Genomic DNA, 18,325 nt, shown 5'->3' with positions numbered 1-18,325 from the left:
TAATGACATCATTTCTAAAAGATTGTTGTATAGGAGGATTTTACGTCCAATTCGGATGGCTCCTTAAAATTTAGGACGGGACGTCAAAACTTTGGAACTGATACATCCCTCACGTGTTACCTTTATTGTTGCGTGAGCAACCTTTGTCCAAAAAAGATCCATAAATAAGGCCCAAACTCAATAGGACATGATATAACAGAAAAATAAATATTATCTGCAAGGTAGTGTGACTTTCTGTAGCCTGGGATGATATGAGTATAGAGGGCGCTGATGTCTCTTCTATGTGATAATGATAATTCAGGGAGTTGCATTATTTTGTTGCAATACGGCGCCACTCTCTCTCGCTTATTTACAAGCTAATTTACTAGGCTCATTCCCCTTTGGTAGCTAGTCAATTATTCCCAATCATGGAATTATTATTCAAGGATTGTTGAAAAGTATTCACAGCTTGATAAGAGCTAATTATAATTAAGACAATCAAAACGATCAGAAGACTGATTGGAGGAAAAGAAGCAGAGATATCGACAGCTGACAACAACAAAAAAATAATGTTTTTTGTGTGTTAGTAATGTAACACCGTGCCCTCTAGTTTTACCCCTGAAACAGTTTTTGTCCAATATCCTGAAGAAAATCTGACAAAAATAATTGGTTTTTTTTTAAACAATAATCTGCATTATATAATACAATTGTGATGTACATTTTATTGCTGTAGCTTTTTTGATGTTCGAGAAAAAAAAGAAAAAAAGACTTATTACAAAATTCCTCAGGCTCCCCTATAATCTATCCTCATATTTTATTCACGGAACAAATGACTAAATCCACGAAACCTCGCAAGAGCCCCTTCTACTTGAGATAGCACATGGGGAAAATTATGAATTTGATGAGATTAGAAAAATAGAACGAGATTTTTTCATACATATATTACACATAGGTAAATACGAATTTCCTTCCACTCATGCGGATCTAAAATACAAATAAATCATTCGTATTTCAATGTTCTTTGTAGAAACAGTTACTAAATTTATATTATAGTACGATTTTACACGTTATTACAAACAATATAAAACGTCTTACAAACAAAAAGATAAAATATATATTATATGAATATATAGTGTCAAGGTGAATCAAGTTACAATGTCTCATCGTTTCTTTCTTCCTTCCTCACTAAATAATAATTAATTAGTAATATAATAGAGCATGTAACTGATCCCCTAATCCTTTTTTCATAAATTGACCTGAAATTACATTGAGTATGCAAAGCATAGTTATTTGATAGTCTTTTTATACCCATACACACAACAGGTATCTCTTGAAATCATTTAAATAATAATATGATATTATGCAAATGTTGTGTACAAGTTGAACTTCTACTAGCAGATTGTACAAGATGTCATTTCTTCGTCTTAAACTATCATATATAGGTACCATCCATTTTAATTACCCAATAGCAATTTTATTTTGGTCTATTAATATTAATTTTTGCACGCAATTACGAGTAATATATGTTCATGTACATGATCAACAAAAAAAGTGTTTAGAGGAAGAATGCGAAAAGAATAATCCCAAGTAACTCTCACCGTCATGCATAAGAGTGAAAACATAATCGTGATTTTGGGGGTGATTCTCTGCTAAGGGGGAAAAATTACTTTACATAATCGAAGAGCGGAAATCTTGAGCGATAACCTCCTTCTGAGGGCAGGGACTGAAAATAGGTCGTGTAATTGGTCTTCCAGCAGGACAAAAACACAAAACATAAAGGGCGAAGCAACACATGAGTGTCTCAAGAAGACGCACACTAAGGTCATGGAGTGGTCTAGCCAGTTTCCGAACCTCAATCCCATATAAAATCTTTATCAAATCGGCAAAGGATCAAATACTTATTTCTTCCCCTGTAACTTTGGGGATTTGAACTTTATGATTTGCTATCGATTAATAGTCAATTTTTATTTGCAATGCAGTGTTGCATTCCGTCAGAGAAATTGTGTCTATTTTACACTGACTATTAGCTAGAGTGGTGTCCAATCCATAATACTAATTTTTAACAAATATAATTATAACAATACAACACTTCAATAGTTTAAAACAACATTTTTGGTAAACTGTATCACCTCTTAGTTTAATAAAATAATTACATATCCTTGAAATGTAAACTTTATTATAGAACCCAAATCAGATAGCACAGTTTATTGGTGAATTTAACATATTTTGCCTGTAATATTGTATTATTTAGTAAGTTTATTTGATAAATTTGGTATTTATAACAGGGATAAATAATTAAAAAACTTACAATCTAGTCATTAGATTATGTTAGTGATGATAGCAAAGTTTGAATCTCCTGGCTTCAACATTGGCGAACATATATTTGAAAGCTGAATATCACAGTTCAAGCTTTTGTCAAGATAACATGTTTTCGCGCTGGATCAACGTGTAATGTTTATATTCGGGATATCAATCCCTTTAATTAATCATGCATCATCCCATATAAACTACAAAAGGCTACAAAAATATTTAAATCGTGTTTCACTTTGTAAATTTAGTTAGCTTTATTTTGAACGTTTCAAAAGTATTGGATTTAATTAACATTGACCTAGGTGAATATACTTTTATATAACTTATATTTTGGTCTACCATTAAAAAAGGATTGGCCATTGATCCCCCTTAATTTAGGTATTGATAACAAAACAAAAATATACTATCACTAAGAAGATAAAATATGTTTTGAACTGCTAAAAAAAGAAAAAAAATCAATTAGTTACGAGAATACAAAGTACACATTCAACCAGGGATGGAACCAAGTACCTTTAAATGTACTTTAGTCAATCACAAGTACTTCATTGAAATTCTAAGTACAAGTATTAGACTTATTTGCTTGAGGTATTTAAGTAATTTACAAGGACCTGCAATGTATTTAAGTAATATGAAGAATATATTTATTTATTGTTTCGTCTTAATCCCATTTTATGAGTTATTTCACTTTTATAGGAAGTTTATTAGTGGAAGTTAGCTGTGGAATTCTTTTCAAAGAAGACAATTGATCGTCAAAAATGAAGAAGAGATAATTAATCATCTTATTACAATAGATGAAAATATTCATTGTTTTTAACACATTTTTAAACGAAATTGGTGAAATATTTTTCTGTAAAATAGTACTTTATTATTTATGAGTACTATTTTTGAACCAAGTATAAAAGTACTCGTTTTTCATGAATACTCAAGTATAAGTTCTATGTTATGGGACAAGTACCTTTGTACTTGGTACCATCTTTGCAATCAAAACATAACTGTTTAATACAAGAAATAAGTAATAGTATTAAAACTCTCAATTCTCTTGGTTTTAGTGGATATAATTTAGATAAAAAAATGAACATGTCATTAAATACTAATTTATATTTTATTAAATATATTCTGAGATTTTTGTATTTTGTATATAATATAAAAATAGGACGTAACCCTTGATTACAATAGAATCAAATAAGAGAAGGTCCATGAAAAATTTTCTAATATAATAAACCGGAAAATCAATGACAATTACAATGAATAAAAACTACGTCTAGTTTGGAAAATAAGAATCAACTAAAAATTATCTACCTGAATATAATTTTCTCCAAAGACTCTTTGACCTGCTTTATAAGCATCGATGATACTTTCTTTAGGCTTCGTCTTTGACACGGCGATTAAGTTTGGTAGAAGTTTAGGGCGGGTTTGAGGAGGAGCGTTTTCATAGGCCACTCGGATTTTCTCTAAGACCCCTTTGAGATTTTCTGATATAACACTGGAAGACATCATTTTGTGGAGAGATATTCTCATTAATGGAGTTACTAATTACAGCAAGTATTTACAAACATGTGTTCGGAGTCGGATAAGGAGTAATGTACTCCGTTCAAAGATGTTGTTGGATATGAGGTTTTCTATCTTAGTCTTAACTTCAGGTTCACAAAATAAACAAATCAATATAAATAATAATTTGGGAAAATTAAATAAGCATATACGTAGGCGCCTGGCTAATAGCTAGTAGGGAAATTAGGGTTAAAAGGAGGATTTAGAGTCATAAGTGCATAAATTAGGAAGAAAAATATGCATTTTCGCATTGCGGACATCGCTTAAGCTGTCTGAGTTTATTGTATCCTAATGAGTATAATGGATGTTTTATTTATATATATTCAGCAAATATTCCATAAGTAGAGAGGTTGAGTGCTTAACAAAACTTCTCATGACAGCTGATGCGGATTTTTATTCGCTTGGCTATCTCTTTTTTTAATTATTTGATCCTAGCTATCTGAGCCAATGAATTCTCCTATTGGCTATTATATTAATATCTGGAGTGGAACAAGGCTGAGTTACTCAACCTCGTATAGGAGGAGGAAGTGTATTTTCATGGTTAAAATCAATTGGCAAAGACTAATTAAGTTTGCACAATGTCATTCCCTTGTTAATTCAACGACATCAAAGAATTGTTGCGAAGCCACGTGCTAAAATTAATATCTTTTCCACAACGACTACATTTTTGAACTGAAATAAAAAAAAAAACCAAAAATATATTTTCTTATTTTAACAGATTTCGATCTAAACTTCATATATGGTAAATTTTTTCTAATTGACTTAGAAAAATGTTATAGGTAATATCTTTGTCCTCCCAGCATGAAACACTTACTCTAAGCATTTTTTTTAATCAAATACTTTTTTTACTTCAGTTTAAAAACGTATGGAAGATAAAAAAATTGTAGCACGTGACTATCAAACGATTCTCTGATGCTGAGGAATGAAGAAGATAGTACTATTGTACAAACTCAATTAGGTTTTGCCAACACGACCACCCCAATATGAGGTTGAGTGACTCAGGCATGTTTCACTCCAGACATTATCAATAATAGAAGTCATTGTTTGAGCTCTCCCTTTTTTATAACAATAATATTGTATGTAAAGTGTCGTCAATGTTTGTTATGGTTCTAACACTTCTTCGTAACTAATCCAAAATCTTTCTTTCTTGGTGCTCCTTGTGCTATGAATTGATGGAAGATGGGAAAAGGTTCTCAAATTCTGCTCAACTCAAAGGATCGGAGTGATTGAAATAGAAGGATGTGCGTCACTTGCGAATCCTGGAGTGTATTGATTTCCAAGGTGGAAGGAGAGGCATGTTGCTGTGGCTCCGCCAAGGAAGTCATCTCACTCCTTCAACTCACTCTCTCTCAAGAATCTCATTCCCCCTGCTCTCTCATGAGCCTCTCTTCCTTCTTGAGGCTATTATTGGCCGCCATGAGTGGGGATCGCCTCTGCGGCTCCCTTCAAGAAATTGCATTTTGTATCAAACGGATTAAAGTGGAGCTGATCTGCATTTTGTATAAGATCTACAAGGAACAGTCCCCTCAAGACCCTTTCCTCCGAGTCTCTCTGGAAAACATTCTGTTTCCACTCCTCTACGTCATTCCCTGTCATCCTCATCCATGCGAATCTCTCTGCAAATCCATTTTGCAATCCTTCCCTCATCCATCGGATATTCTGCCCTTCTTTCTACCTCTTCTCAACTGGGGGGAGGAAGAAGATCCACCTACCTCGCACTGCGATGCCGCTATACCTTCTCAAGGAGAATACGATGCACATCGAACACAGTCCATCAAATACATTGGGCATTTCCTATCTAATCACTGGAAGTCCCTCTATGGAACACTCTATTCACCAGACTCTCTCCTCATTCGGGATAAATATGTTTTTATTACCATTTGGAATCAACTCGTACGTCTACATACATATGCTTGCTATCCGGGATTTAAAAACTATATATCGCATTTGAATTATCTTCTCCTTCCTCCCTACCACTCTGCCGCGTCTCCGTCTTTATGGAAACAAGAGTTAGAAGTCTTGAATACTGCACTATGCTATGGATCTACTCTAGGCATATATCTTTAGTATTCGTGAATTGACACATTAGATATACATAAATATTTATATTTTTTAAATGAAATTTTACAATTGAAGTTCATGTTAGATTCATCATGGATATACATATAACTGAAAGTGGGTTGGCTCATCTATCGTGCGTATACATATATATATATTAACTCTTGTTAGTTGATTAAATGAAGTTCTACTCTTCTCCTGATATCCGTGTATATTATAACGATCCAATGTATATTGTTTCTACACGCACGATAGATGTGCTAACCCATCTATATAAACAAAAATAGTGTACTCATGTTGGCATTTTTTCCAATATGAATCCACCAACTTAAAAAGGAGTTTTAGAAAAAGAGTTAGCAGTTATTGTAACTATGAAGTTAAATGCTTTGATATACAGTGGCGTTCGAAAGTACCCTCATTAATTTTTTTACATAAAGTTTCAACTCTGGCTTGAAGAGGATGTCATTAATAAGCTCACCCCAACCCTCCCCTTGATAATCGATGAATATTAATATTGATATTGAATATCTGTAGATTTTGAGAGTCTTTATACTAGTGATTGTTGAAGGATATTCAATGGATCTAGCGGCAATGGATAAATAACAATTATAAACTCTACTTTCTTAAAAATAGGTTTATATAGTGCTGCATTAGTCTTTATTTATTCGGCCCAGGCAAGTCTTAGGATCGGTCCTATCAATCCTTTAGACGGATCCTTAAGACTGTCGGTCCTTCGGACTGGCAATAGTAAAACTGATTAAAAAAAAAAGTATACTTGAGTAAAGGACTGAACATTATAAGTTTTAGTACTGATATGTAGGACTAAACTGGACCAGACCGAGAATGGAGTCTTCTGTCTAAATTAGGACTTACTCAACACTTGGTTTTCAATGAACTCTATAGCAAGGCTACCAATAGTTTCAAATATCTAAGGACTTGACCATTGACATTTGTAGAAATAAACTCGGGTCAGCCATGATGTAAATTACTTTTTATATTCATATATCTTTAATGAAAAATGTATGTAAATATTACTCTTCTTATTTAGACATAAGCCGCATCTTTATGAAAAACATTAGAAGCATAGGAATACTTTCGAATAATACTTTTTTATTCAACAATATGATTTTTTTTTTTACACAACAGTGTTCAAAGTGTTTGTTAATAAACCTAAACTCAAATAATTATTTCTATTTACTATAGGCAATTAAAATTACTGTTGGTCTTGGTTGAATTAATCAAATAGATGTAACTCAGTACAAATTGCTGCTTTAAAAGTTAGACACTACTTATAAATATAAATGCTTCAAATTAGTTTCTTGCTTATCTTGCTGTATTGTGATTAATCTTTTCTCAATGCAAAAAAAAAAAAAAAATGTGGTGCACATGCGGGTGCCCTTTGAGTAATTAATTAGAATTGTCATTCACGGTTACTAATAATATTATTTTATTGATTAGGGCTTCAAAATGAAATCCCTGCTGACATATTTTCCTTATCTCGACGATTAATTTCTCTCTCCAAATCTAAAGACTATTATTCGTCTATATCTCTACCCAAGGTCCTGTCTCCTGGAATGGCTGGCCACTTGGCCGATGAAACGGAGCATGAAGGGAAAGTGGACACATCTCTTGGTCACAAATTTATTTTACTTCACCTAAAAGCCATTGCCATTTTAGTGCGTGAGGCTCAGTGTTGTTCCTCGAGTGAAGAGTCGGATGCAAGCTCCGGAGCAGAAAGTATGATTAATCAAGATCTTGTCAATATTGAGAAAAGTATATTGGATATTGTTGAATACATGACGAACTGGATGCGCCCTACTTTTCTTTTCCAGCATGATGCATCTTTCCTACATATGTTTATGAAAATATTTCGAGAGCAAGATGACGTATTAATTGAGGGACTTCTTTGTTTATTGGATATTTATATTGGTTCTAAAATCTCCTCTGAGGACTTGAGTCCTTTAATTGCCTTTCAACTTTTTTCAGAGAGTATATCCTTGGACCATAGTGTTTTGCTAGATTTTCTTTTATCGAATGAAACTTGTTTTTTGTTATATTTTTTAAGATTTCTCAAGTACCTGAATCGTGGATCCCGCATTGATCTAATAACTACGCAGCAGTATCAAAATGTTTACCATATTTTATCAAATCTCAAGAAATCCATTGATAAATTAACGGATAAAGGCCTCTTTCCTTATGATATTTCTCCTGTCCATAAGTTACTCAAACATCTTATAAAATAAGATGTTATCATTGACCTCATAAAGTTTATTTCTTGTTTATTAATGAATAATTTATTTTTATAATTATTAAATCTAATTTGTTTTTGTTTTTTATCCATAAGTGAAGCAGCTAGTAACTCAACTGATTTTATACATTTTCTATGTTTATAATAAAAAAAGAAATTGATTCATTTTTGAGTACATATTATTAATATCTTGAGTAACATTTGAAATAGAGTTTCTCATTTCCCTGGAAATATCGGGATCCTGTTGTTAAATAATAAATACTATGAAATTTAGATAATTTTGATTATATTTTAAGCACAAATAGTGCATGGGTTGTTTTTTAGAGTCTGCAGGTCCCGTTTGGTAATTCCGTAACCTGATCCTACCCGGAATAAAACAAATATTAAATAGTAGTTTGATGGAAGAGCTAATTTTTGGTGGAGCTATAAGTCAACTTGCGCATCATTTAAATCAATCCATGTAACTCTTTTTATAAGAATTTGAAATGTCACATCTCATACTGCTCCTAAAAGCCACAAATTTATTGCGAAATAAGGAAATTTTGTACAAATCTAAAAGCGTTTACTAATCATTTATTTGATGTATGAATGATCGTGTATGAGTTTTTCGGTCTGATTCCTAGTCCATATTTCCTTTCTCTAAGTATCAAACCGAGTGACTCTCCAATATGTATTTCACTCTTAATTTAAAGAATTTTAATTAATTAATTGAAGTGTATATTATGAAATAATACAATGCTGTATATCCCAGGAACTTATTGCTGGTTTAAAACTCAGAGAAACAAGATACTCAGGTATAAACCCTAATTTGAGTAAATTCAATGATATAGTTATGTCCTTTTTATTCATATTGGTCGTGTCAATATTTTTCTAGCGATTCCGGTACCAAAATTGGTATCTTTATTTTTCGAGCTTATATAAATGTATATATAAAAAAGGTCAATTCATATAGTTATGTAAAAAATGTGACCTTAGACGAGCGCAAGACTCGTTTCAACCTAAACGGTTTTTTTATTTAACAAAGCTGGTATCACTATTATTGAAATTATAGTTTTAAATAAAGAAACACTCAGCGTGAAAGACAAGGATTAAGACAGATGATTTGTGTGTGGGGGGAGTTATAAGTTCAATCCCTTGTTGGATTTCGATTCTATTTAAGTATCGACATCGAGGTAATTCCTGCCTATGTTACTGCAAGATACGGAGGGGGATTTTGGTTTATTTTGTTCATCTCATGGCTGCTTGCAGCTAATCTAATAAAACGTGAGGATAGCTAAGATGTTTTTCTCTAAAACATATTCACCGAAATATTGTGCTAAAAAATCTTGGAACCTAGATCTCCAATGAAGCCTCCCTGACACTATCAAAGTGGAATTCCGGATTTGCTGTACTACCTTATGATTAGAACGTGGAACAGAACGAATATAATGGCTGAACGATGAACGAAGAAAAAAATTGAACGGAACGCCAAAATAGCGGACCGCTTACAAGCCTGATTATATGTCTGCCTAACTAAAGTATTCCAAGCGGCCCTTGTCACCTCTTTATTTGTCTTGCTCAATGTTACCGGTATCAGTTCCAATTTACTATAGTACCGTTTTTAATTAATTTGTACCCCGGTACTACTATGTATAGTAGCGGTATACCGAACAACACTAATCTGTATAAATAAATAATTAATAACCTATTTATTAAAATAAATCCTTACTCGAGACTCCTTTGGCCTCTCTTCCTTATATAACTTTTTGTTTTTCTAATTTGTCAAACTATTCAAAGGGATTTTTTATGGCTTCATTTTATTTTAAGAAATGTATGTAAAATATTTTTTTTAAGAAGCTTATTAGCAATTGTTTACATTGTTTCAACTCTAAAGTCATTTTTTTTATAAATATTTTTTTGTTTGATGAATAATTTTAACTTATTAATGAGTTATTTATTAATGATGGATTCCTTTATGATCGTTGATTCGATATCCTTGTGAATTCGGACTCTGTTCCTCGTTTGGTAATCATATTCATTATTCAATAATACTTTTGCAGGTACTTATGGAAAACAATTACAGGGTGAGATTGAACAATAAATATCAAGTTGTTCATTTGAAGTAAAAAATATATCGATCCAACACGGCTTACACCAGTGATTTCCAACCTTTACATCACTGCGGAGCCCCTCAGCATATTGTTTTTGCTTTATAAGGGACCATCTTACTATTTTTACAAGATACATTTCTTAATAACTTCACGAAGCCCTAGTTGGTGCACTGCAGAGCCCCGCCTCTTTAATCACTTACTTTAACGATCAAGAAGGGCTTATGACAGTTGAACCAGATTTTAATTTGAATATAATTTTGAATTTTTTTTTTTGGAAAATAAATTTGGAATCTTTTATTTAAGAAAATAATTACGGAGCATTTTTCATAAAATACATTTCTTATTATACTTTAATTTCAAATTATCTTTTTATTTAGAAAATATTGATTAATTTTTGAAAAATGTAGTCTTACGGGCTTCTATTTTTTTATAGTTAATTACGGAGTCGGGGCTAATGAGTAATGACTCCAATGTCCTCCCTAAACCTGACCCTTTTGAGGGATTGCTGACGCCAACCCTGATTGTAATGACAATATTTTCTTCAAAAATAAAGCAAAAGTTTATCCTTTATCTACGAAATTAAAAATGTGTCTCTTCACGGTAGCAGTACAGTTTAGTATCAATTTAGATATCACATCCTGTAATTTGATTTTGATACATCGCTGTATACAATATATTTAGTTTTAATTTGCCTTACTGCTCATATTACGTAATCATAGTGTTAGAGCAGTGGTTCTTAGACTCTGTTCCCATAACTTTTTCAGATGCACTCCATAGCATTCTTCAAATATCAATTTTATTAGAATTTATATATCTTACATGCATAAGATATCAGTTCTATTTTGTATAGAGTGTGCCAGCAAGTATCTGTAGTATTGTAAGTGCACTCAGACTCTAAAAAGTTTGACCACCTCTGTGTTAGAGGATAAGAGTAATATATTTTTGGAAGATAATAGTGCTGTTAATTGGATTGGAGAAATAAAAACTATCTTTTAAATAGTATATGGGTACTCCCGCTAGTCATTATTAAATTAAATCCTCAATATCTTTAAAAACAAGGTTGTTTTAATGTGTTATTTTTCTTTAAAACTAAAGTTTGATTATTTCTTTTATGTAATATTTGGTTCTAATTGTCACCGCCTAAAATAAGAATATTATCGTTTTCCTCTAGTTTTTACTCACATATAAGCATTTTTCTGAAGTTTAGAATAAGAAATGGTTACAACATTTTTTTTGTTTTTAAACTGAATGTCTTATATTGATCTAAAAAAATCCCCAGAGCTATAGAGTGTCTAGCCCCTATATTATAATAATGGGCTTGAAATGAGCTGAAAAGAAATCTTGTTGACAAATTTGTCAAAATGACAACGTTTTTCTAGGGAAAAAATGAAAGGATTCCCTGTTTTCAATTAATTATATTTATTGTTGGGATCATGTTATTATTTTTTTAAAGGTCTTTTCTAAAAATAAGTCTTTCAAAAATACGTTATGTCAAATTTTTGTCCAAAAGCACCCTCCCCTCTTTCTCTCCCAAAGGAAAATACAAGTATCGATCCTTTTTTTTCTTCACCTCTCCTAAAAGTTCAACAAATCCTTTTGTGAGCAATCCACAAAAGCAAGCTGTTTAGTTTGAAGTGTCCATTTTTGGTTGTTTTTTTCATTGCGGAAAGCAAATACATATTATGTATAAAATAACCATTAAACGCCGGGGATTCAAATAATGTCGCATAATGCAGGGAATACTATTGAGTTCACATTGTATGTTGCATACAGTAGAGTGGACCAAAAATAAGAATTTGATAAATAAATTATGAAATTATAATTTGAAGGTACTTTGATTGGTTCCCTAATGACGTTCAAACTTTATTTATAAGTGATATTTTGTGGATTATTTAAACATTTTGAGCAATTATGGTCAGTCATTTTTATTTCTGACCATGCACTGGACTGGTATTTTTTAACTTATAATAATAATCAAATAGGGTTCAAGTTTTTTTCTTATTCCATAAAATTGTAGCTTTCAGAAATCAATGGCTTTATTTTTCTGTTAATCATTGTGTTATTTTCATTTTTATGAAAGAGCAAGCACGTCGTTACCTTTCATCAAAAAAGAAACAGGAACAAAATGCTCAACATCAGTTGGTAGTTGGTCAATCTTTCCCCAAAATGGGGTTATTATTGAATCATTCTTGGGATTTGATCATAACTTAACGAAAGATGATTTTAATTCAATTAATCAACGTTTAGAATACTTATTGGAATGTTTAATATGGATAAACATTGACAGCTGACAACATAATACGCTGTTATATTTTTTATATTAAAAAAACGCCATGAAAGGAAATATTTGCAAAAAACATATACTAGCTGGCCTTCTGTATTTTTGATATTGCCAACTGTTATATTGGATTAAAGTAATTGATTTATATAAATTAATATAAAAATTAAAGTCCCATGTATATACTCTTTTTGAGCTCATAATAGGTGGAGTCAACTGTTTTAAATCCTACAAAAGTTAACGGAAGAAAATCTATGAAAAAAGCTGATATAAAAATTCACTGCATATTTCTTTATTTCAAAATAAAGATAGTCGTCGGGGAGATAAGCAATGATAAACCGTTTAAGAGCTTCTAATAATCTCGGTGTTCGCTCATGATCTAATAGCGATGATATTCTACTCTTTGGAAGCTTATAGCCTTTTTTTTTAATGTTAATAGAACAAGGTTTGGCAATTAGAAATTTGTAAGGAAAATAGAGCAGATTTGTTAAGCAAATATCTCTCTTTTTATTTATAGTGACGTCATGGGGCGCATGCGCATGAGGATGTTAGCATCAGGGCTGGAGGAGGGCCAAAAGTTGTTACAAAGAATTCAAAATAACTCAAAAGGCTCATTCGAAGGAGTCTTGCAATAGTGGAGATGGATTTCTTTGATTCCTGGTGTCAAAAGTGGCCTCTCCAGTCTCACAAGGCTCTTTCCCCCCACTTTTTTTATAGCTCTCTTAACAGTCTGATGTAAAAACCCAATATCTCTTGCATGGGCCCTCATGGACTTGAAGGGATTGGCTTGGGCTGTTTTCTTTAACTCATCCGGGTCCAGTTTGGCCTTAATGACATATCCTTTCTTCCTTTCAAACGTTTCAGGCATGCTGACGGCGTAGACGTCGGTCCTGGAGACATGCAACTGCTTGGAGTGCCCAAATGGATATTCATCAATCATGCTCAAGTGTAATTTTCTCGATTTGTACGAAATGTAGATAGCTCAGGTTTTTTTAACTAATTGTTTATGCTTTAATATATCGAAACATGAATCAATTTAAATCACTCAACGAATTGGTACGTGTTAAGATTTCAATGGACAACCAGATATTGGGAAACTCTTGACACCCTCGAGGTCATTTTTTACGTATTTTTTATTTTTCATAGGAATACATAGGTAACTTTTTACAAAAACGTTATCCAACCCCTTGTAAGGACTCATCCTCTTAATATAAACTATTGCCTGCATAGGAAGAGAGCAAAAAAATATAATGTGAATAATTGTATTTTATAAACACGCTTTGTAAGAAATAAACTAACTCAATTGTTAATTGTAGAGAAGCTGCAATCAACAAAAGTTATTACAGTTCTTTTTTACATACATAGTAGCACCATTATTTCTAAAAATACTTAACAAGTGTAAATAATATACTAATGTAGACTTAAATATCAAGGCGTAAGGGGCCGTTATTATTGATCTTTTATGTTGTTTTATTACTTATGAGTTTTGTTTCTTATATCATATTTTCAAGGAGGCTCCTGCAAATATGTACATTGCCTTTTTCATTAGTGTTTTGACTATTACTTGTAGCGTTTCTATAAATGTATATATATATACATGGGCATCTGCAGGATTAATTTTGGGGCTTGGTTTTTGAAATTTGTAGAAAAAAATCTGGAAATTCAATGCTATTCACAAAAAATTTAAAAAGTAATTCAAATATTAAATTTTGGTGAAAAATAATTCAAAAATCCACAAAAACTCACAAAACATCGCATTTTTAGAAAAAAAAAAAATCAAAATTTACAGCAGTTCGGACAAAAAAAAAATGTTAATATTAAATTTTTTCAAAAAAAAAATTATAGAAAAAAATATGAAAATCCAAAGCTACTTTTAGCTACATTACTATTCACAAAAAATTGTATTTTTGGAAAAAAAATTAACAATTCATAAATTTTAATTTTAAATTTTTTATCTTTTTTTAATTCTATTGCCATTTACAAAAAAATTTAGAAAAAAAATTAAAAAGTTCATTGTTATGAAAAAAAATAGTTCTTAATTCACAGCTGTTCACAAAAAATTAAATATTAATATTAAATTTAAAAAAAAAAAAATTGTAGAAAAAAAATATGAAAAAAATCCAAATAAATTTTAATTTCTATTCACTTAAAAGCTTGTTAAATTTTTATTAAATTTTTTCAAAAAAAATACTGTAGAAAAAAATATGAAAATCCAAAACTAATCACAAAAAATTGTATTTTTGGAAAAAAAATTAACAATTCATTAATTTTAATTTTAAATTTTTTATCTTTTTTCAATTCTATAGCCATTTACAAAAAAATTTAGAAAAAAAATTAAAAAATTCATTGTTATGAAAAAAAATAATTCTTAATTCACAAAAAATTAAATTTTAATATTAAATTTTTTCAAAAAAAATATTGTAGAAAAAAATTGAAAAAATTCATCAAAATTCATAAATCTTAATTTTGATTTTTTTATCTTTTTTTTAATTCTATAGCCATTTAGAAAAAATTTAGAAAAAAATTAAAAAAATTCATGGTTATGAAAAAAAAAAATTAGAATTGGCAGCTGTTCATACAAAATTTAATTTTAATATTATATTTAAAAAAAAAAAAAGTTGTAGAAAAAAATATGAAAATCCAAAGTTATTCACAAAAAATTCATAAATTTTAATTTTAAATTTTGTATCTTTTTTTAAATCTATAGCCATTTACAAAAAATTTTGAAAAAAAAATTAAAAAATTTATTGTTATGAAAGAAAAAAATCAGAATTGACAGCTGTCCACACAAAATTTAATTTTAATATTAAATTCTTTCAAAAATAATTCTAAAACCCTCAGTTGTTCACAAAAAATTAAACTTGTATGAATTTGTATTCAAAAACCCATAGTTATTTACAAAAAATTAAATTTGTTGGAAATTAAATTTTTGGATATTTTTTTCAAAACTTCAAATAATAAATTTATTAAAAAAAAAATTCAAAAACCCATAGCTATTCACTAAAATTAAATTTTTGAATATTTAATTTCAAACATTAAATTTTTTGCTCTCTTGCATAATTTGCCCGAATGACCTTATTTTAAAGAAAATAATTCTTATAAAAAAATTTACTCCTATTTTCGCGTAAAATTTTTTGTTCCTCACCAAAAAAATGTATAATAAAAAGCAAAAATTCCTTCTTTTTTTTTTTTTTTTTTGGGGGAGGGTTGAATGCCGCCACTCCAGCCCACCTCTTCCAGACGCCCATGATATATATATTTGACTCCCTTAGAGAACTGGGAAATTTTACCCCCCGAGAGTATGCGCCTGAAAAGTTGATTGTATGTGAATAATATCCAATTTAGAATTAATTTGTATATATAGCAATTTTTAATCGAGGTTTATTGAATTTAATTAACTATTTTGCTCAAAAGTTGTTCCTTTGTTTTTCCTTTTCATTTTTAGATTCATCTTTTATTGCAATTTTCTTGAATTTAATATTTTTACTTTAAAAATAAAAAATTATGTCTTGTTAAAACTCCCAACTCATGTTGATAAAATTATTTTAAGCTACGGATTTATTTTTTATCGATGTCTTATTTATAAACAACTCCTTTGAGCATTTTATTTTATATTTTCGTGTGGAAAGTTAATGGAATATCTTAAAAAATGATAGAAATGACATATTTATTGTAATCATACAACTGTGTATCATGTAATGAAATACGTGTTATTTTTGTGGTTTATTTTGTATCCAATTCACTATTCCGTTATAAAAAGGATGTTTACTAACACAGGTTTAAAGTTTTGGAATTCTTACCTATAAAATAGTCGACATAACTCAAAATGAAGCAATTTATAAAATAATATTTGTTATAAATTAATAACAGAATACATTTTAGGTCATTAGCTAAAAACCACATTTATGATTATTATTTAAGCCATAGAAGACGATTATTAAAACTGTCAATCGCAGTAGGTTTGGACTTTAAAGTTTTTTTATTAAAAATCACATTTTTTTAGTATAATTTCGATTAAAAGCTATTATTTTTAAATAAAATAAATATATAAATGAAAACTAAAGATAATAACAATTGATAAAAAAACCTTCAGCAATCAAAAGAATAAATATTTATTAAGTTATCTTGAATACAATTCTATAAAAACGTACAAAAACCCAGTAAAATGACGGATCATATCTACAAGTTAATATTTTTTTTCAATTGTTTCATATTGTATTAATATTGTCTTAATATATTAAAATTTGTCATACTTTAAAACATTGAAATATGAATGAATTTCAATCACTTAACCTTCATTAATTATTGAATTAGTAAGTGTTCATATTTCAATGGACCACATGGTAAAGGACTCAATGCTATAGATCAGTACTATTCTTGAACTTTTAAAAGATTGAATCATCTAAAATAGTTATTTATTAAAAATGCTTTTATTCTACAAATTTTGAAACTTCAAAGGCTCTGAACAACCTTTAAACATTGAGCAATATGGCCCAAACTTTATATTTGCTTTATTTAGTTACTCCTGGATTGCAGGGCCTTTATTAAAGCTCATGATTTTATTATTTTTGCCAGTATTTTCTTTTCAAATTCCAAATGATGCAACTGCCCCCGTAGCCAGAGACGTTTGCTACGGTTAAAAAATAACTCATGTTTGAGTTAGACAATTAAATAATATTTTTTAATGAATAAAATTACAATTTATTAAAGTAGATTAAGATATAATCAGATTTATTGTATAAACCATTGATCAGTATTATAGATCAGAGGACTTTACTCTTAAAAACCTCTTTAGGCCCCTGTTCTCACAAAAATAACATTGCCAGTATGAAGTGTAACTGTTCCCTCTGTACTGTTCCAATTTATCCTCACTGAATGAGTTTTGAATTTTGATAAAGTTGTATCAAATGATAACAGAATAATCAATAACATTATGGAAAAGCATTTCCTACTAAATGCCGGCTAAAATCCACATTTAGTATTGTTATTTAACACTTAGAACACGAAAATGACCATTTGAAATCCTCAACAGCAATGGGTTTGGCATTTAAAGCCTCTTTTTTTTTAAAAGTCATGTTTTTAGTATATAATTTTGATTCAAAGCCATATTTCAAATTGAAATAACTATATAGATGATAATTAAATCTAATAATAATTGATAAAAAACAATCCAGCATTCAAAAGAATAATTTATTATTGATTAAGTTATACAGAGTACCGTTCCTACAAAATGAATCGAATCATACAAAATTCAAAGTAAAATGAAATATCATATATAAAAGCTAATATATTTTCTATAACGTTTCCAATTGCTTTTTATTATAGCAAAAACTGAAGAGTAAAACTTCAAAAGACTCAATTGAAATTAAATAATTATTATTACTTCTTGAAATCAATTTTTGGATTTCAGAGAAAAATGAACAAAAATTATTGATTTTCCTTACAGTAAATTGCTGTAATGTATTGTAGTGTAATAATTTGTTAAACTTTTTAGAAGGAATCGTTAATGCAGAGAAATGAAGTCACTATTCAAATAAATCAGCTTTAAATAAGTTAGATATAATTATCTTATCTAATGTGTCAGTAATAAATAGATCCTTAAAGCTTCAAACGGATTGGATACAATTCATATATGTCATATATAATGTATATTATAGATCATATGTCCCAAACATAGAGTGCACTTCAATTATATTATTAGGGGGGGAGAGAGGGACAGGAAATATTTACAGCTGTTATCTTTAGGGCATTGCTACCTACGCAACTGCAAGGTAGGGCCTCGTACTTCCATAAAGCCCACGATTGATTGGAAAA

At 29.9% G+C, this 18,325-nt stretch overlaps 2 protein-coding genes across 3 annotated transcripts in view; one reads left to right on the top strand and one right to left on the bottom strand.

Annotated features, from left to right (window-relative positions):
* The window catches only part of LOC121125245 (pyridoxal phosphate homeostasis protein), a 71,095-nt gene extending 66,921 nt beyond the window's left edge, over positions 1-4,174 (bottom strand). Inside the window, exon 1 of one of the 2 annotated variants that reach the window (XM_071891314.1) lies at positions 3,589-4,174. In XM_071891314.1, coding sequence (XP_071747415.1) covers positions 3,589-3,807 — 219 coding nt within the window. In that variant the 5' untranslated portion in view covers positions 3,808-4,174. The remainder of the gene's footprint in view (positions 1-3,588) is intronic. The other variant, XM_040720401.2, reaches the window with a different exon arrangement.
* A 730-nt stretch (positions 4,175-4,904) lies between these two features.
* On the top strand, positions 4,905-8,308 carry lin (protein lines homolog). Its single transcript, XM_040720494.2, has 2 exons — positions 4,905-5,890; positions 7,354-8,308. Exons 1-2 carry the CDS (start codon positions 5,077-5,079, stop codon positions 8,136-8,138), a joined length of 1,599 nt encoding a protein of 532 aa, XP_040576428.1. The 5' UTR covers positions 4,905-5,076; the 3' UTR covers positions 8,139-8,308.
* The last annotated feature ends 10,017 nt before the right edge of the window (positions 8,309-18,325 follow it).

This window comes from Lepeophtheirus salmonis, chromosome 10 (genome assembly GCF_016086655.4).
Source record: "Lepeophtheirus salmonis chromosome 10, UVic_Lsal_1.4, whole genome shotgun sequence".
NCBI classification, from domain to species: Eukaryota; Metazoa; Arthropoda; class Copepoda; order Siphonostomatoida; family Caligidae; genus Lepeophtheirus; species Lepeophtheirus salmonis.
This window is presented reverse-complemented; position numbering and strand designations above follow the sequence as displayed.